At 41.3% G+C, this 21,318-nt stretch overlaps 1 protein-coding gene across 1 annotated transcript in view; it reads left to right on the top strand.

The window, feature by feature from the left end:
* phgdh (phosphoglycerate dehydrogenase) overlaps positions 1 to 21,318 on the top strand; it is a 55,637-nt gene that overhangs the window by 17,210 nt on the left and 17,109 nt on the right. The window contains exons 6-7 of the mRNA XM_060827914.1: positions 2,644 to 2,776; positions 11,269 to 11,417. Of these exons, the coding sequence (XP_060683897.1) occupies positions 2,644 to 2,776; positions 11,269 to 11,417 (282 nt within the window). The remainder of the gene's footprint in view (positions 1 to 2,643; positions 2,777 to 11,268; positions 11,418 to 21,318) is intronic.

The raw sequence follows: 21,318 nt of genomic DNA, 5'->3' as shown, positions 1-21,318 counted from the left end.
ATCATGTCATTAATTTATATTGAAAATCCCTAACTTTTGCTGTTGATACAGATTCCCAGTAGTTAAACTTGCAAACAAAAGAAGTTCTAATTGTACCACGAAGTACAAACTCAATAATTCAGTATTCAGAAACTAATAAAAGACACAGAAAACTGGCGTCTATAAAGATAGTGCCTTCCACAACCTATGGGCATTTCAAAGTGCTGGAGACCATTTCAGTTCCTGGTATAGAGAAATTAGGTGGAAAATAGAAAACTGCATCTAGTAGTTAGTCATGTTCAATTGTTAGTGCTCTCCTCTCAAGGGTCAGACAGTTGTCATTTTAATCCATGCTGTCATCCCAGAGCAATACTGAGTGCAGCACTGTCAGAGGTGCTGTGGTTTGTTAAACTGAAGCTTCAAGGAAATACAAAACATTCCCTGGCATGATCTTGAAGCTGAACAGGGCAGTTCACCCCATTGACCCACGCCAAATGTATTCCTAAACTAGCATCATTAAAGCAGTTAATTTAGTTGTTATTATCACATTGTTGTTTGTGGAACCTTGGTGTGTATAAAATGGCTTGGTATTTTCAGTGCATCAGTGATTGCATTTCAAAAGTACATCGCCAGCTGTAAAAACATCTTGAGGTGTCCTGTGATTATGAAGTACACTATGCAAGTGCACGTTTAACTGCCTCCCCCATTCTATCAATTTCTTTGAATTTTGCCTTGCTTACTCCCAGTGTTTTGGGACACTTCATTTTTCCATTTTTCCTTTTTCTCCCACTTTCCTTTCTGTCTTTTCTCCTTGCTTTTCCCTCTCCCTTCCTCTCCCCTCCTCTCCAGTTTTCTGTGAAACATTTTTGCATTTCTACTGTAAGTAGCAGATAACCAGACTGTGCTTTCTTCATATTTTTGCATATCAGAGTCACATTTGGAGCTATTAGCTTGCCAAGAATTTATGCATAGGAAGTTTGTGAAGCTGATTCTTCATATAGTTCCAGTGAGAATAGCTCATGATTGTCCTGTGTGCTGCTTGCCACACACGCGCACACTTGCTGTCTCTTGTTTTGCTATATTGGGGCTTTAATAAGCTAAGCTCCTGCATGAAGCCAATCTTCTCAGTTCTTGTTCTTCACACCACATAACTATTCTTGGCTCGTTTCTTAGAATTACAATCCCTACAGTGTGGAAGTAGGCCATTCGGCCAAACAAATCCACACCAACCCCCTGAAGAGTAACCCACCCAAAATCTGTTCCCCTACCCTATATTAATCCCTGACTACACATTCATGAACACTGGGTAATTTAGCATGGCCAATTCAGCTAACGTGCACATATTTGGATTGTGAGAGGAAACCAGAGCACCTGGAGAAAACCCATGCAGATGGGGAGAATGTGCAAACTCCATGATTTTGGAGATGCTGGTGTTGGACTGGGGTGTACAAAGTTTAAAAATCACAACACCAGGTTATAGTCCAACAGCTTTAATTGGAAGCACTAGTTTTCGGTGTGCCGCTCCTTCAGGTGGTTATGGAGTACACAATTATAAGACACAGAATTTATAGCAAAGGTTTACAGTGTGATGTAACTGAAATGCAGTGTGATGTAACTCTCTCTCTCCCTCTCTCTCCTCTCTGTTTTTCTCACTCACTCACTCACTGACAAGTGGTGTAAGTGTGGGAGTGTGTGTAGGAGTATCTGTGTGTATAGTGCAATGATGGTCACCTGTAGTGTGACATGAACCCAGGGTCCCGGTTGAGGCCCTCCCTATGGGTATGGAACTTAGCTGTAAGCCTGTGCTCGGCCACTTTTCACTGCTGCCTGTCCTGACCCCACCCCAGACAAAGAAAGACACACACACACACACACACACACATATGTTTGTGGGGTGAATATGTACTTGCAGAGTTGTATTGTACTTTGCTCAAAAACTGTATGAATCCATGTAAGACTCTGTTAACTCACTTTTTAGATTAGAATTAGTCTAAACATTTTGGCACAGACAGGAAACACAGGGGGCTAACACTTTCAACATCTTACCATCTTATTTAGCTGACACCAATTGTTAGTTAACTTGAGAATGTAACTTTTTAAAAAAAGGTTTTGTGATTTTCACATGAAAGAAGTGAAACTATCATGGTCATTCTAACGGTCACTTAACAAGCAATCAAGGTATTTTTCATTGTATAATTTCATTTACATCACACTGTAAACTTTTGCTATAAATTCTGTATCTTACAATTGTGTCCTCCATAGCCACCTGATGGAGTGGTGCTCCAAAAGCTAGTGTTCCAATTAAACCTGTTGAACTGTAATCTAGTGCTGTGACACAGTCACCCAAGGCTGGAATTGAACCTGGCTCCCTGTTGCTGTGAGGCAACAGTGCTAACCACTGAGCCACCATGCTGGCCTTCATGCTGACTTTGTCAGTACTTCACTCTACTTGGGTCTGACCCCCATCATTGTCCCCTCGTCTTCTGTCCTATCTTGGTCATACAGCCTTCAATGTTGTCTGCCATGCAAATACCATATAGTGAATGGAATCATCTCTTCATTCAGAGACATTTAGCTTCCTGATCTCTACTGAACCCACATGAATTTCAATTCTGCGATAAGTTGAAATTGAGTTAAATCAAACCACTTTGATTATTATTTCAGACCATAGGCTACGATCCAATAATTCCTGCTGAAGTAGCAGCTACGTTTGGAGTACAATTCCTGGCTCTGGAACATCTGTGGCCACAATGTGACTTCATTACTGTCCATACCCCTTTAATACCATCTACCAAGGGTAAATAAATGTTCGGTGTCTCAAAGTGCTGAATGTTAATTTCAAGGCATTTTTGTGTGATTGATGTTTAATGATTAATGAAAGTGGCAAATAACTGCTTTAAATGATAAACTACTCACCTTTTGTGGAAACTTAGCTTTTTAGCCTCATCAGCAGCAACACAAGCACAAGGGAGGTTTGAGTTTTTTTAATCAATTAAGTTCTGAACAATAAGTGATCTGTTTGAATTTTTCCAATCCCTTTAAACATCACAAGATTTAAAGTGAAAGAGAAAAACTGAAAATAAATAAGTTTTTGAATGTGAGCATAGAAATTCAATGAGTATAAGGCAGATTAACAGTTCTGTGAAGGCACTGTTGCCAAAATATTAATCGTGTCTAAATTTTAGACCAGGATATGTATTGCTATATTTTTTGTTCTGATTATTCAACTTGTAGCTTGTTTAACTCTAGTTTTCTTTACCAATGCCCATTGTGCAGTTTTTTCACATTTGAAATCAATAAAGAAAAAGATAAATCCTGAGTAGTGTTGATAAAATTTGACAAAAGCCTAGTGTTAGATTGTAATGAAGGAAGGACTAATTTTGAGATTCAAAGCAATCAATGAATTGTGCTAAATTCCAGTTTAACTATAGTCACAATATAGAATGAGAGAAATTTGTTCATAGCTGTGCATCTGTAATTTAGAAAATTAATAAATTTTAAAACTGCACTGATCATATTAGCATTTATAAATAAAAATAAGGCATAATTGTGACAGCAAGAACTCGAAGACTAGGAAGACATTGGTCATTTTTTTTTCTCTCATTCATCCGATATGGTTGGCACGAACTAAGCCTGGATTTATTGCCTGGAGAAAGTGATGGCGAGTTGATTTTTGAATTGCTGCAATCCATTTGGTTTAAGTAAACTGTGTGCTGTTAGGGATGGGGTTCCATGAGAAATAGCAGTATGGCAAGAAGTTAGGGTGGTGTATGGCTTGGAGGGAACATGCAGCTGGTGGTATATCCAAGTATCTGCTGCCCTTGTACTTCCTTATAGTTGAGTTTGCAGGTTTGGAAGTTGCTGTTCGAGAAGCCTTGATGAGTTATTGCAGTACAATTTGTCGATGGTACACACTGCTACAACTGTGCAGTGGTAATGAAGGGGGTGAATGTAGAAGAGGGTAAATAGGGCATCAGTTAAGTATACTGCTTTGTGGTGTCAAGCTTCTAGTGATGTTGGTGCTGCACCCATCCAGGCAACTCAAGTGTGTATTCTATCACACTGTTGACTTATGGTGCATAAGCAGAAGGGAAACAGGAAGCAAGCTGTCACAGAATTCCAAGCCTCTGATCTGCTCTTGTAGCCACAGTATTTATGTGTAGTTGATGGTAATGTCCAATGATGTTGAGAGTAGGCATGCTGTTGCAGAAGGAGCAATTATTAAACTGTCTCTTGAGGATGGTCAGTGACCAGTGTCTTGTCAGCTTCATTAGCCAAGTAAGTGCTGAACGCTTGTGCAGTCAATTGTGAATATCCTCACTTCTGACTTTGGAGAGAAGGAATTGATGAGAGAGTGAAAGATAAGTGAACCCAGAACACTACCCTGAGGAATTTCTATCATTGATATTCTGGGACTGAGATGATTAACTACCCAAAAACCAGATGAGAAGTATTGAATTGGACCAGGCCAAGGTGATCTCAGGCTGTTGACAGAGGCATGAGAGGAGATATCAAAGCCTGCCTGACCATTGAGGAGCTTGACCTCTACAAGACTGAGAACTGCTAACATTGTCCCATTGTCGCAGAAGGAAGGGATAGACCAGGAAATTTCAGGCCTGCCCATCTAACATCAATGATTGGACAATCATTAGAATTCTGAGGGACAGAATATATCTGTACTTGGAGAGATGCAAATTAAGGGAAGGTAGTGTTTGACAAATTCGGTCATATTCTTTGAGGTGGTAACCAAGACTATAGTTGTGAGTAATGCTGGCGTCCGTGTAGACTATATTAAATGCAAGACTTTTTGTGGAGGTCCCTCATTATAGGTTAATCAAGAATGTAAGAGCCAATAGGATCCTGGCTGAAAGGCAGGAAACAGTGTGATGTTTTTGTGAATGGAAGTCTGTTTTCAGGATGGCTGTGCAGGGCTTTGTGCTGGGGCCTGAACTGTTTGTAGTCTACATTAATGATTTGGACTTAGCTGTGGGAGGCGTACTTCTGAGAAGTTTTATGGATGACAAAAGTTGGTAGGGTTGTAAATAGTGAGGAGGATTGCTGTAACCTGCAGAATGTCAGGTGGACAAAGCAGTGGCAAATGAAACTCAACCTAAAAGTGTCAGTGTGAGGTAAAATGTTTGGGGAGGGCTAACAGAGAAAGGGATTACACAATGAATGCTAGGATCCTAGAAGTCATGATTTGGAGGTGTGGACTGGGGTGTACAAAGTTTTATTTTAAAAAAAACTCAACACCTGGTTATAGTCCAACAGGTTTATTTGGAAAAACTAGCTTTCAGAATGCTGCTCCTTCAGGTGGTTGTGGAGTATAAGATCGTAAGATACAGAATTTATAACAAAAGTTTGCAATGTGATGCAATTGATCTGAAATTATATATTGAAAAGACCTGGATTGTTTGTTGAGTGTCTCATCTTTTAGAATGACCATGTTGCTTTCAGTTCTTCAGAAAGAACTAAATTTCAAAGGTTCCTTGGTGTGCCTATCCACAATCTTTGACGGAAGCATGGCAGGTAAATAAGGTATTTAAGAAAACATATGGGATACTTGTTTCCAAATAGAAGTGCAGGAGGTTGGCTCACAACTAGAGTACAGTTCTGGACACCTTATAGGAAATTGTAATTAGAGGCTGCACTGCAGATGTACCAGGATTCTGCCTACACTAGAGGGTCTGAGCAATGAATATTTTTCTTGGAGCAGTGATGTTGGCGAGGGGACCTGTTAAAGTAAAGCGTCATTAACCAGCAGGGGATAGATTTAAGGTAAGAGCTAGAATGCTAAGAGGAGAGATTAAAAATGCTCTCACCCAGAGGGGTGGAAGTCTGCAACTTACTGCCTGAAAGAGTGCATTAGTCAGAAACACTCAAAGCATTTAAGTAGTATTTACATATTAATTTGTGTTGTCATTGCCTACAGGGCTTTTGGCCAAGAACTGGAAAATAAATAACATTAGATTACTTAAGTGTTTGTTGACTGGCATGGATACAGTGGGCCTTGCGGTCACCTCCAGTGTTGTAAATATCTTGAGTCAACCATAACCATCTTCCTTTGTGCTAGGTATGACTATAATCAATGGCGATTGTATGAAATAGAAGCAGAATTAGTTTGGCCCCTGAAGCACGTTGCACTGAATCAGAGTTGCAAAATATGGAAGCAGACCCTTTGGTTCAACTCGTCCATAACGACCAGATATTCTAAATTAATCTAATCCCATTTGCCAACATTTGACCCAAATCCCCCTCAACCCTTCCTATACATATACCCATCCAGATGCCTTTTAAATGTTATAATTGTACAAGCCTCCTCCACTTCCTCTGGCAGTTCATTACGTACACTTACCACCTTTTGCGTGAGCAATGTTTCCCCTCTGGTCCCTTTTTCATTCTTTCTCCTCTGACCCTAAACCTATGTCCTTTAGTTCTGGACTCCTGCACCCCAAGGAAACAACCTTGTCTATTTACCCTATCCATGCCCCTCATGATTTTATAAACCTCCATAAGGTCACCTTCAGCCTCATAGCTCCAAGGAAAACAGCCCCAGCGTATTCAGCCTCTCCCTGTAGCTCAATAAGATCATGACTAATCTACTTATGTTTCAAATTTCATATTCTCATCTAATCTGAGTAGTACATTTGTTTGACAAGATCTTGGGATTAAGCTTTCCTCTCAAATCAATTTTCAGTTTATTATGGAATTATTTGTATTCTAAGAATCATTGTGGGTCAGCTAGTAGCCTTCCCTTCTGAACATTCACGTTTACTCCTCTATAGATTTCAGCTTGCAGTCTAGGCTATAACTTCAGTGGAGTGCCGTGGGAGTTGAGTAATGCCATTGGCATCAAGGCTGTGTTTGATCTGGGAGACGTGAGAATGGGAACGTGGGCAAGTCTCTGGTTAGAATCCTACTTAACACAAACGAAGGTGGTTGTTGTTGTAGTTGTAGATCAGTCATCTCTGAACGAGTTCCTCAGGGTAGATATTTTCCAATCAACCTGCTCAAGGATGTTATGAGACATCTCTGGAGCAGGTGGGACTTGAACCTGGGCCTTCTGGTTCAGAGGTGGGGAATGCTACCACTGCACCCCAAAGTCCTGAATTTTTCAGATAATGTCCTAGGCCCAATCATCTTCAGCTACTTCATCAATGACCTTCCCTCACTGCACACTGTTCGGAGCTAATTCTGACTCCTCACAGGAAGCCGTCCATGTCCAAATGCAGCAAGTTTTGGACAATATATAGTTTTGGGCTAACTAGGAGAGTACCATTCACACCAAACCAGTACCGAGTACTGACCATCTTCAACAAAATAGAATCTAACTATTGTCCTTTGACATTCAAAAGCATTCCCTACACCATATCTGCAACTCGGTTCAGCATCCTTGGGGTTATCATTGACCAGAAACTGAACTGGACTAACCACGTAAATACTGTGGCCATGAGCGGGTCACAGGCGGGGTATCCTGTAACAGGTAATGCACCTGACTCCCCAAAGCCTGTTGTCTACCGACAAGACAAGAATGAGATGTGTGCTGGAATACTTCCCAATAACACTCAATCCAACACAAAGCATCCTGCTTAATTGGAAACAAATTGACAAGTGTTGATTTGATTGACAATCACATCTCAGTAGCAACAGTGTATAGCTTCTACAAGAGTATAGAAAGTGAGAGTATTATAAAAGACATGATAACAGAACATTTGCGAAGCATTAGCAGAATTAGACAAAGCCAATCTGAGTTTAGAAAAGGAAAATCATGCTTAACAAGTTTATTCAGATTTTTGAATGTAACTATTAGAATAGATAAGGGAGAACCTGTGGATATGATGCATTTGGTTTTCACCAGGAACACAGTCACAGGATATAGGGTGCACTCAAAATGGAGTGTACCTGTGGAATTCTTTGTACAAGAAAGCTTTCGGGATCAAGTCATTAAATGTATTCAAGCAGGAGTTAGATAAACTTTTAAAGGCATCAAGGGGTAAGAAGAGGAATTTGGAATTTGGCAGAGAAGGCTTGAATATCTGAATGGTCAACTCCTGCTTTTGATTTTTAAGATGCAGTGCAGAAATTCACCAAAGTTGTTTAGACAGCATTTTCCAAACCACAGCCACTACCATCTAGAAGGACAAGGGTGGAAGAAACACTTTAGTATTACCACATGCGCATTCCTCTCCAAGCCCCACACTATCTGGTGGAAATATATTGCTGTTCGTTCAATATAGCTGGGTCACAATCCTGGAATTCTGTCCCTAAAAGTATTGTGTGCTTACTTACACTGAAGGAATTGTAGAGGTTCAAGAAGACCGCTCACAGTTGCCTTCTGAAGGGCGAGCTGGAGTGAGAAATAAAGGCTAAAGAGCTTTGGATATGAACATAGGTAGTATGGTTAGTTTGCAGATGATCCCAAAATTGGATGTAATAGATAATGAAGAAGGTTACCTCAGTTCAACAGGACCTTGATGAGATGGGCCAATGTGCTGAGTGGCAGATGGAGTTTAATTGTGATGAACGTGAGGTGCTGCATTTTGGGAAAGCAAATCCGAGCAAGACTTGTACACTAAATGGTAAGGTCCAAGGGTGTGTTGCTGAACAATGAAGCTTTGGAGTGCAGGTTCATAGTTCCTTGGAAGTAGAGTCCCAGTTAGATAGGGTAGTGAAGATAATGTTTGGTACACTTGTCTTTAATAGTCAGTGTGTTGAAAATAAGAATTAGGAGATCATTGTCCTGTACAGCTGCAACTTGGTGAGGCCATAATTGGAGTACTATGTGCAATTCTGGTCTCCCTGCTATTAAGAAGAATGTTGTGAAACTTGAAAGAATTTATAAAAGGTTTACAAGGATGTTGCTAGGATTGGAGGGTTTGAGCTATAGAGAGGCTGAATAGGTTGGGGATATTTTTCCTGGAGTGTCGGAGGCTGAGGGGTGACTGATAGAGGTGTATAAAATCATGAGGGGCGTGGAAAGGATAAATAGACAGTCTTTTTCCCTGGGGTGGGGAAGTCCAGAACGAGAGGGCATAGGTTTAAAGTGAGAGAGGAAAGAATTAACAAAGACCTAAGGGGCAACTTTAACATGCAGAGGATAGTGCATGTATGGAATGAGTTGTCAGACGAAGCAGTGGAGGCTGGTACAATTGCTACATTTAAAAGGGATATGAATAGGAACGGTTTAGTGGGATATGGGCCAAATAGTGGCAAATGGGACTAGATTAATTTTAGAATATCTGGTTGGCATGGATGAGTTGGACTGAAGGGTCTGTTTCCATGCTGTACAGCTCTTTGACTTATTGTCACGAATATAGGAGTGATGGCTGAGTAGAACCTCATGTGACAAAGAATGTAAATGGGAACGAGTTGTGAGAAGTGAAGTTTATGGATGATGGAGTATTAAAATCCTCATAAGTATGTAGATACAGATGGGGTGGGGATTGCAATACGTACGTATAGACTGTAGGGGCATAAACTGTAGATGTTTACTGGAGGGTCACAAAAAAGGAGCAGGAAGTGTTGTTCAACCAGTTCACACCTTTGTTCAAACATGTCATACTGAAACTTAACAATTCAGTGGATATAAACGTTTCTCTGAGAAACTGAAATAATTTAAATTTTCATTAGCTGAATAGGAAGGTTCAATCTTTCTCATCCTTTGTGTACATCACCCTTATGTTCACTGACATAACATTGGCCACTCAGTTAAGTGATGACGCTCTTAAAATTCTCATCTTGAGATCATCTTGTGGTCGTGCAATAGTAGAAGATAGCTGTGCAAATAGTTCACTGGATGGGGATGTTGGGGGTTTGGGAGGAGTGGAGTCAAGAAGAGTTGTAATCAAATTGGAGGAAAGTGTTCATATGTCTGAAGTTACATTCAAATGTTGATTCCTGAAAACTATACAATGTCTAAGCATGAGTTGCTGTTCCTCCAGCTTGCAATAGGCTTCACTGGAGAACTGCAGCAGGAATATGGACAGAAACTTTAGTGGCAGAGCAAGGTGGTATATTGAAATAGCAAGTGATTGGAAGATCATTATTATGAACAAGAATGGATATTCTGCAAAATGTAACTCAGCTGTGTGTGATCATGCCAATGTAGAGAAAAGTGCAGCAAATAGATTAAATTTCTTAGGGCTACCTATTTTCTATTGTTCATACCTATAATTAACAGCTGTTCTGCATCTATATCTCTACTACTGTTAGCATGTGCTTTGGGCACTCTCCCCATCTGTTCTATTTGCTTCTCCTCCACCTTTGTCAATAGCATGAAATTATCAATTCCCAGTCGGTTCAGAAGAGCTGTATGGACTGAACATATTAACTGTTTCTCACTCCACAAGCTGCCAGACCTGAGTTTCACCACTTTTTTAAAAAACATTTCATGTTGCCATCATAATTGCCCAGGCAGGATGCTGCCTGATTTGCAGTGCTTTTCCAATGCCACACATTTTGACTGATATCCAGCATGTGCAGTCCTTACTTTCTCCTAATTTCCCAGTTATGTATACCAAAACATTTTAAGTAATTGCTAATTTGTATATGAAATTGAAAATGGGAGCCAAAAGACATGAAATTTACAGCTTTTCATTGTTTCTTACAGTTCTCCTCTTAGTCAATTTGCCTGTAGGGTCTAATAATATCTTGGGTATGGTTGTCAATGTACATGTATACTTACAATATTTAGTATGTAAAATATCTTGTCTGCTTAGTTATGCAACAGACATTTTCCATTTTGCTTCGCATTTTAGCAATGTTTAAATAGCATGACATAAATAGTATTTCTTTGAGCTCTACCATATCAGTTTCCTGTCTTGGAGACACTAAATTGTTTGGGTATTGTTCCATGGGCAACTCCAAATATTTAATTTGTGAGACAAATGCAACAGTGAATTAGTTGACTCTGGACAACCAGATCTGTCACCTCCTTATCCATTCTCGCACGTTCAGCATGGCTGGTAATCCAGACCAGCCATCAGGGTTGAATTTTTCTCCCTTAACCCAGGAGATTTCAGGCCAACTGATTGATGTCCCAACATCAATTCAGCTGATATAAATTTATTCAGCTAATCTCCAAGATTATCTTAGTATATCTGGTATAGTCACTCACTGGATAAACTTTGGTGAATTAAGTTGTATTGTTTTGAGAGAGCTTCTGAATTAGTCTAAATGATCTAATTTGGTATAAATCAATAATTTAGAAGCACACACTTCAAGTATGATTTTAAAATACCTAATTATCTTGGAGTATCCTTTTATAACATTTTATATTGTAATATTTAGGATTGTTGAATGATGAAACCTTTGCCAAATGTAAAAAGGGAGTCAAAGTTATTAATTGTGCTCGAGGAGGTATTATTGATGAGGAAGCATTACTTCGGGCATTGGAATCCGGACAATGTGGTGGTGCAGGACTGGATGTATTTGAAGAGGTACGAAGAACTTGTATATTGATTTCTTTCATTCGAATTGTTGAAGTGAATAATGCTGAAATTTTGTTTGTCCTACAATCAGCAATGTGTAACAATTTTCGAACTTAGAATTTACTTATTGTAACTGCATTGCTCTAAATCAAGTTGGAAAACTTCAAAAAGAAATTCACTGAAGCATTTTGAAGTGCAGTGGCTCTTGTTATATGGTACTGGTTAGTGTGCTTTTTTAATGCAAAAAAAGTTTTAGATATTGAGGGAAATGGGGGGGAGGGGGGGAAGCTGTAGTTAAGGTAAATGATCAGCCATAATCCTGTTGAATGGTAGAGCAGGTTTAGAGGGCCAAATGGCCACCTCCAACTTTTATGTCTTATAGCCTTACCTAAGATTTTACCATGGTAGACTTGTGATTGGATTTCCTTCCCTTCCTGGAGAAGTGTCAGTTTAGAACATTTGCCTTTCTGTTCTTATTCCACCATGAGCTTGACTTATTTGCCTGAGTAACTGCTGTTCAGATGTAGAATATCAGGTCCCAAAGAAACATCACTACAGGGGTTGGAAGATAAAGATGCCTTGGCTGGAGCGTTTAGTAAATGATAAAAGTGAACTTCGAGTCCGTTAAGTGCATTAAGATCCGATAAGATCCTCCGTGTTGGGCCTCGTTCAAACTGAGGCCAAAATGTCAGCATTTATAATTTAAGGAGAGTTGTTCTCCTTCGGGCCCCTTTCTCTGCAATTAGGGCACTGGTGTTAACCACACTAAAACAAAAACAGAAATTGCTAGAAAAGCTCAGTAGGTCTGGCAACAACTGGAGAGAAAGCAGAGGTAAAGTTTCAGGTCCAGTGACCACCTTCAGAACCCTTCTCCAGCAATTTGTCTTTGTTTGATTTTCCATCATCCGCAGTTCTTCGTTTTATCAATTTCACTGAAAGAAACCTGTTCGCTAATGAATAATTATTCAATGTGCCAGAAATTACCAGTAAAAATTGGTATAAAACAGTGCACAGAAGCAGCAATCTGAATACAATAACAACATTTTCTATAGATATTAATGTTAGTGAAACCTTGCTACATAATTATCATCAACTATTTTGCATGCTTCTGATTTAAAATGTAAGCGTCTTTTTAGCCTTTGTCTTCATTGAAATAAAGCATGCTATGACAACTGGGAACTTGGAGCATATCCAAACCAATCTGATGTGTTGGTGTCCAGTATAGAAGGTTATGTAAATACTTCCATGACAACTATAGTTTGTCCCAGATAATTTAAGCCCTTGTAGCAGCTGTTTTGGATACTGCTGTCCCATAATATATTTATTCTTGAGGTCAGGATATTTTTCCCTGGCGAAATTTATGCATCGTATCCAGAAAAAGTAGAATTGTTTTGTTAGTATTTGGTACATATTTCGGTCTGTTTTTGAAAAGCTAAGGCTTTTGAGTTCATTGATATTTTGTTTGGCACTAGGAGTGCTGTTTTGCTTCCAAAATAGTGCCTGTAGCATGTGCACATGATTCTGGTGTGAGCTTCTCTAGATGCCATTAAGATGAGGGCTTTAGTGAATGCTCAGCATCTGCTGAAAGCAGACACAACTATAAATTATAATGCTATTAGTATGTGATAACTTGATACCTGTACTGTCACTGGGGGGGCTCAGTACTCCAACTGGAACACTCCCTTAACCTCATATGTATTCTGCAGCAGGGTAGACCTCAAGTATTATTTAAAGGAATAATCACCCACTTGCATGTTAGGAGCTACATTTGCAATAATAGCCAGTGGATGCATTTAGCAGGTTCCAGAATCTTCAATTGCTAAAGTCTACAGGGTGTGATGTGGCTGTGTTGATGGACTTTACTCTGCAACAATTCTGCATAGATGACTTGCTTCTATACATGAGTGCAATAATATATGTTCCTTTTTAGATTAGAGCATGGTAGAGAGGAAGACAGTGAGGCTACAAAGTGGATAAGTTGCTGGAAGAAAAGGGAGAAAGTTGTTGCAAAGAGCACTTGGGAGAAATGGTGTGTTACAAATTTCTGCTTTTGTAAGAACATTAGAAACACAAGACCAGGAATAGGCTACCCAGTCCTTTTGAGTCTTTTTGGCCATTCTAGATTATGGCTGATCATCTAACCAATTCAAATTGTTTATTATCCACTAATCCCATGATGTTATCAGATCCTACAAATCTATTGAACTTTGTCTTGAATTTACTCAATAACTTGAGTTTCCCTTCAACAACCATCTGTTACTTCATCAAAAAAGTAATTGTTAGTCAAACAGGATCTGCCTTCATTTAACTCAAAACTATCGAAGTCCCTGTTACTTTTTTACCCCAATTATTATTTAGAAAACCTTGCCCACAACTAAGCGTTCTTACACCCTTGAATGAATTGCCATTATTATGTCTGTGCCTTACAATGGAAAATGGAAGCTTTTTTTTAAAGCAGTTCTTCGTTCAGGTACTGAAGTAAGATTTGCTTTTAATCTTTGTTTTTAAAATTTCTCTGCTTGTACTAGTCGATGAACTGCTATGGACAACCTTTCAAAATACTTCTTTGCTGTATTGTACTTGACTGTTGTATAGGTGAAGTATTGTAGAGGAACTTGTACTGTACCTGTGATTTTCCTTAGTGATATTCTTGCAAGAAAGATGCTTGCATTCTTACTGAAGCTTATTGTCTCAAAGCTTTCCTTCATGAGACAATACCGTACTAGTCTGCAGCAGGTTAGGCACAGCAGCCATTTTAAAGCCATGAAGGAAAAGATAGAGGAACCATTATAAAGTCTCGTGTTCCATGTTTGTGATTTTGTGCTGTTGGTGTTGAACATGGACCAGAAATGTCCTGTTGCTAGTGACACGAGAAACTGCTGGAAAAACTCCTGCAGGGTTAATGATCCAAATCTGAAACATTAACTCCCCTATCTTTCCACAGATGCTGTCAGACCTGCTGAGACTTTCCAGCAGTTTGTTTTTGTTTGAGTTCCAGTAGTTTTTTGGCCTGTTTTGGTAGTGAGCCTGTATTGTTGGTTTTCTTTGATTTGCTAACAATAATAGTGGAACTTCATCATTTCAGGGTAGCAGGTAAGTCGGGTTAGAAGCGACATTTGATTTATTGGTGTTACATAAACACAGTGAAAAAAAGTTTTTTTTGTGTGCAGTACAAGCATATCATATGCAGAGACATACAGATCATGAGGTGTTTAGACAGGGAGGCATACAAGATACGCCAAAGCAAGATCAACATTTCATTTGATATGAAGGAAGTCTATTCACCTAACCGCAGGGAAGAAAATGTTGAACCTGTTAGTACATGTGTTAAGCTTCTGCATCTGCCTGATAGAAGAAATTGGAAGAGAGTATGAGTGTGGTGGATGGGTCTATGATTTTGGCTCATTTCCACGGCAACAAGAAATGTCAATGGAGTCCATTGATGGAAGGTTGGCTTGTGTGGTGATCTGGGCTGTGTACATAACTCTAGTTTCTTGTCTCAAGCAGACCAGTTGCCATGCCAAGTCTTTATGCACCCAGATAGGATATTTTCGGTAGCATCTGTAAAAGTTTTTTTTTACTTTACTTTCAGTGTGGAAACAGGCCCTTTGGCCCAACAAGTCCACACCGACCTGCCGAAGCGAAATCCACCCATACCCCTACATTTACCCCTTACCTAACACTACAGGCAATTTAGCATGGCCAATTCACCTGACCCACACATCTTTGGACTGTGGGAGGAAACCGGAGCACCCGGAGGAAACCCACGCAGACACAGGGAGAACGTGCAAACTCCACACAGTCAGTCGCCTGAGTCAGGAATTGAACCCACGTCTCAGGCGCTGTGAGACAGCAGTGCTAACCACTGTGCCACCGTGCCGCCCACCAAGTTAGTGAGGGTCTTATGGCCATGTCGACTTTAAGCCTCCTGAGGAAGAAATGTCATCTTGACTGTTGCATCTACATGAGAGGACCACAACATTGTTGGTTTTCATCATTCCTAGGAACTTGACGCTCTCGACCCTCTCCGCCTCACCCCAGTTGATGTAGATAAGAGCATGTTGTCCTCCTCCTTTCTTCCTGAAGTCAGTGATCCATTCTTTAGTTTTGTTGACATTGAGGGAAAGATTGTGGTACAAAGATAAACAATACCAAGTGTTCTGTCTCCTTTCTGAATTCTGACTTGACATTGTTTGATATCTGTCCTATAATGGTGGTGACAGTGAACTTTTAGATGGCATTTGTATGAAATTTAGCCACCGAAGAATGTACAGTAGGGGGCTGAGTATGCATCCTTGAGAAGCACCAGTGTTGAGGATTATTTTGGAGGAGGTGCTGTTGTCTGTCTTCACTGATTTGTGGTCTGTGGGTCAGAAACATCTTGGAAATCATAAACACTTTCCTGACCATCTGGTTCGAAGATCAAAATCAGTGCCAGGATACCTCTTGCTGGTGACATAAAAAGCCAGATGGATGTATAAAACATTACGGAATGAGTAGGGTGAGATGTCAAAGTTTCAGTGCAAGTCTTAATGGTTCAGCATAAACATGTGCCTATTTGGATGGCACTAGAATGTCTGGGGAGGCAGCAAGTGCTGACACAAGTGGGAGATGAATGCTCTGCCTATTTGAAAAGAGTCATTGAAAAAGGTGACTGTACAATCAGCAAATCAAGTTGATGAAATGGGGCTTTTTTTTTTAAAACTTGCCTTCCAGAGAAAGACCGTCAGATTTCTAGCCACAAGAAATGGCCTGACAGTTTTGCTTTGTGGGAATGCTGCAAGAGATTTAATTTTTAGGCACTTAGTTGTAAATCAGTTCAAGACCCAGTGTGTTGAGGCATTAACCAAAGAGCATCTGCATGATATTTAGTGATCTATTAAGAAGGCTTGGATTACAGGGCCACACTTTCAGAATGGTTCTCTCCATGTACCATCCATACATTCTGGAGTTCTGAAGAAGAGTTCCATCAGACTTGCTTCTCTCGCTCCACTACTGCTGGACCTGAGTTTCTCCAGCATTCTGTTTGAATCATCCCTGCATGGAGGGCATGTTGTGTGAGAGAGCTCATCTCTTAAGATGATGCCTGGGTCATCTCATCAGCCTTAATGAAATCTCTGAAAATGTGAAAGTGCTTTTCCTACCACACAACATAATTTCTTAATTAATATTACATGTGAATCAGAGAGCAACGGCAATATTCAAGGTGTAGTATCTTCACTGTGCTTTGGTCAATCTCGGCAAAGCTGTAAATCAGCACTGAGGGAATTTGGATGTGGCCACACATCCTCAACAGCATGGACAATATTGCTGATGCTTGGGGTAAAAGCACATCAATGTGCCTCAACAGTTTGGCAGAGCTTGTGGCCCCAGCTTGTCAGTGGCTTCAAAAAGCTTTGTTGTCCCTGAAGTTCAACATGAAATTGTGACCTTGGCAAGAGAGGCTGGCTTTGAAGTGAATGAAGCTGATATGAAATTCTTTGCATTCCATGGAGAGGCATCTCCATGCAGTTCAACAAGAATTAAAATGCTAAAGAGGAAGGCTGCGATGAAACACTACCCATGCAAGTTTTGTGGAAGGAAGTTTTTCGGTCATTAGTCAGGTTATGAACAATCTGTGATGAAGGTTCAAATACATTCTTGTTTGGGAAATTGATTCTAAAGGGGAGGAAAATTGATCTTAGATCTGACTTGTCTAGTTTGTTCTGGTGAATTTCAAATAAAGGTATTTTCAAGAAATCATGTTGCTTGCTGTTCCTTTATTTAAAGTCACAAGGGAAGATATTTCCAGAATAATTGCTCTCTCATTTTTACAAGTCAGAGAAAGCAGGGGGCCCAGAAGTGGTGTAAATGATAAGAAAAATTGAGGCCAGGTCACAATCTAGGATCACACTTGTCTCCTATTACTGTCAGTTGGGATCATTACATATCTTGTCAAATTACCCATGGTATCTTGTATACTCAGCTTTTTTTTCACATTTCACATAGACTTCAACCATTTTTAATTTTGGTTATCGAGAGTCTGGTGCTGGAAAAGCACAGCAGGTCAGGCAGCAGCTGAGGGCCAGGAGAAACGTCAGCCTTAGTGACGATAAAACATCTGGTTCTCCTTCTGGATCTTCTGCTTCTCACTCGCAGCCATATGCCACCACCTACTCTCCCTGCAGTCAGACCTGCCATGGCTCAGGGCCACACTGTTCCAGACCTGCAAAGGACCTCTACTATTCTTCATCCTTTGAATAATTCTGAACAAATGCTTTTTTACAACACCCCCCGCCCCCCCCTCCCAGGTCCTAGCTCCCAGCCCTGCTGTATTTTCACCATGTCCTCAGACCTGCCTCTCACCTGAGGATGAACAATCAGTCCTCATCCCACTATGTTCCTGGATCAATTAGTTCAACATGTATTGCAACATTGAACATTTTCTTCAGCTGCCTCCGCCTCTGGGTTTACTTTTTCCATCAAGTCTCCTACCTGCCCTCCGAGGATCCCTTGTGTCTCCAACGCACCCCGTCCACTTGGATTTACCATGCTAGTCTGTAACCCACCCTTGATCTCTTCATTTTCAACTGCCACTCGACATTGACTGACTGCCTCAACTTGTTCACCTTCTGTTCTTCTCTCTCCCCCCCCCCCCCCCCCCCAAAATCCAACCTCTCACCCTCACAATGTGCAGCCCTCCAACCCCAGCATCACTGTCAAACCAGTAGATAAGGGGGTGGCCACTGTGGTAGTTTGGCATACTGACCTTTTTATACTGCTAAAGCCAAGTGCTGACTCCTAGACACCTCCCACTATGCCTCAACCACTACGTCATTTTCCAACACCAAACCATTGTCTCCCAGACCATCCACAACCTCATCACCTCTGGGGATCTCCCATCCACAGCCTCCACCTTCATAGTCCAGGAATCCTGGGCCGCCCGATTTTACGACCTAACCGAAATTTACAAACCTAACTGTCCTGATCCCCCCATTGTCTCAGCCTGCTCCTGCCCCAGCCCCACTGACCTTATCTCTGCATACCTTGACACCATCTTGTTCCCCCTTAGTCCAGGATTTCCCTACCTATATTCAGGACACCACCTACGTGCTCCACCTCCATGATTTTCATTTCCCCGGCCCCAACGCCTTATCTTCACCATGGACATCCAGTACCTGTATACCTCTGTCCGCCACGATGAAGGCCTCCAAGCCCTCTGTTTCTTTTCAAGCCGACCCAATCAGTACTCTTCCACTGATGCACTTACTCATTCGACTGGCTGAAATGGTTCTCGCTTAACAATTTCTCCTCCCAATCCTCCCCCTTCCACCAGTGTCTAGATTAGAGTGGTGCTGGAAAAGCACAGCATTTCAGGCAGCATCCGAGGAGCAGTAAAAATCGACGTTTCGGGCAAAAGCCCTTCATCAGGAATACAGGCAGTGCCTGAAGGGTGGAGAGAGAACACCGATTTTTACTGCTCCTCGGATGCTGCCTGAAATGCTGTTTTTCCAGCACCACTCTAATCTAGACACTGGTTTCCAGCATCTGTAGTCATTGTTTTTACCCTTCCACCAGACCAAAGGGATAGCCATGGGCACTCACATGGGGCCCCAGTTATGCCTGCCTCTTCACTAGGTACGTGGAAAAGTCCATCTTCGACAGCATGCATGGCACCATTCGCCATCTTTTCCTCCGCTACGTCAATGACTGTATCAGCACTACCTCATGCTCCCATGAGGAGATTGAACAGTTCATCAACTTCAAAAACACCTTCCACCCCCATCTTCAAGTTCACGTGGACCATCTCCGTCATCTGCCTCGCCTTCCTGGACCCCTCTATCTCCATTTCCGGCAGCCGGCCCAACATGGACATTCACTACAAATCCACCAACTCACTCAGCTACCTGGACTACACCACCTGCCACCCTGCCTCCTGTAAAAATGTGATCCCCTATTTCCAATTCCTCCGCCTCTGTTTCATCTGCTACCAGAAGCACCAATTGCATCATAGAACATCCCACTTGGCCACCAACAAAGACCGCAATTTCCTCTCCCATGTGGTCAATGATGCCCTCCAGTAAATCTCCACTTCCCGCACTTCTGCCCTTTTGAACCCCACCCCTCCAATCGTAACAAGGACAGAACCACCTGTCCTCACTTTATCCCAATCCAATCTTCCAACTTGTCACCACCCTCTTAAACGGTCCTAGCTGTCCATCTTCCTTCCCACCTATCATTTTCACCCCCCACCTTCATTTACTATTGCATTCCCAGCTGCCTTCCTGCCCCTCCAGCCCCATCCACCTCCCATTTATCTCTCAGTCCCCTTGGCCAACCAGCCTCATTCCTGATGAAGGGTTTATGCCCAAAACGTAGATTCTCCTGCTCCTAGGATACTGAATAGCTGTGCTTTTCCAGTACCACACTCTTTAAGTCTGATCTTCAGTCCTTACTTTCTCCTCTGATAATAAAACAAGCTCTGTCAAAGTATTTTGTCTTCCATGCATCAAGATCACTTACAAGAAATATGAAAGTAAAAGGAAAACAACCTTGATGCTGTGTAAGAGGTAAGTTCTGATTTATTGGCACTGATAGGTAGAAGTGTTTCTACAGGGAATTTTAAGAGTCACGGAGATGTACAGCATGGAAAAAGACCCTTCGATCCAAGTTGTCCATGCCAACAAGATATCCTAATCTAGTCCCATTTGCCAGTGCTTGGCCTGTAACCTTCTAAACCCTTCCTATTCATAAACTCATCCGTATGCCTTTTAAATGCTGCACCACTTCCTCTTGTAACTCATTCTGTAAATGCACCAGTGTCTGCATGAGAGAGTTGCTGCTTAGGTCCCTTTTAAATTCTTCCCCCCTCACCTAAACCTATATCCTCTAGTTATAGACTTCCCCCACCTCCGGGAAAAGACCTTGTTTATTTACCTATCCATGCCCCTCACGATTTTATAAATCTCTATAAGGTCACCTCTCAGCCTCTGACACTCTTGGGAAAAGAGGCCCAGTCTATTCTGCCTCTCTCTAAGGTTCAAATCCTCCAACCCTGGCAACACCCTTGTAAATCTTTTCTGAACCCTTTGAAGTTTCACAACATCTTTCTGATAGGAGCAAAATTCAATAAGTGGCCTAACCAATATCCTGTATAGCCAAAGCATAACCTCCCAACTCCTATACTCCATGCTCTGACCAACAACTGAACGTGTACAAAATGCCGCCTTCACTATTCTATTTACCTGCAACTCCAATTTCAAGGAACTATGAACTTGCACGCCAAGGTCTCTCAGTTCAGTAACATTCCCCATTAGCGTTAAGTGTATAAGCAACACTCCCCAACTTATCATTAAGTCTATAAGTCCTGCTGTAATTTTTTTTAATGAAATGTAGCTCCTCGCATTTATCTAAATTAAACTCCATTTGCTGCCACTCAGCCCATTGGCCCATCTGGTCCCCTTCCAGTTCTGGTGCAATCCATCCTCCTTGTACAGGTCACTTCTATCCCAGAAGAGATTGCAATGTTCCAAAAATGTAAACCCTTCTCCCCTGCACAGGCTCCTCAGCCACGCAATGATCTGCTCTATCCTCATATTCCTACCCTCTAGCTCGTAGCACCAGGAGAATCCTGATATGACCACCCTCGGCGACTTTTTAAAATTCCTACCTAGCTTCCTATATTCTCCCTTCAGAATCTTTATCCTTTTTCCCTTATGTTGTTAGTTCCATTGTATACAATGATCTCCTGCTGGTCCCTCTCTAAGATATCCTAGCCCCATGGAGGCAACACGCAATTTTGATATTTTTTTACTGCTGGCCACAGAATCATCTGTTTGTACCTCTGACTAGAGAGTCCCCTATTAAAATCAATCATTTGGAACTTGACGTATGCCTCATTACATTAGAGCCTGTCTCAATAACAGAAACT

Source organism: Hemiscyllium ocellatum, chromosome 7 (genome assembly GCF_020745735.1).
Source record: "Hemiscyllium ocellatum isolate sHemOce1 chromosome 7, sHemOce1.pat.X.cur, whole genome shotgun sequence".
Taxonomy (NCBI): Eukaryota; Metazoa; Chordata; class Chondrichthyes; order Orectolobiformes; family Hemiscylliidae; genus Hemiscyllium; species Hemiscyllium ocellatum.
The sequence above is the reverse complement of the archived record's forward strand: the minus strand, read 5'-3'. Positions and strand labels throughout refer to the sequence as shown.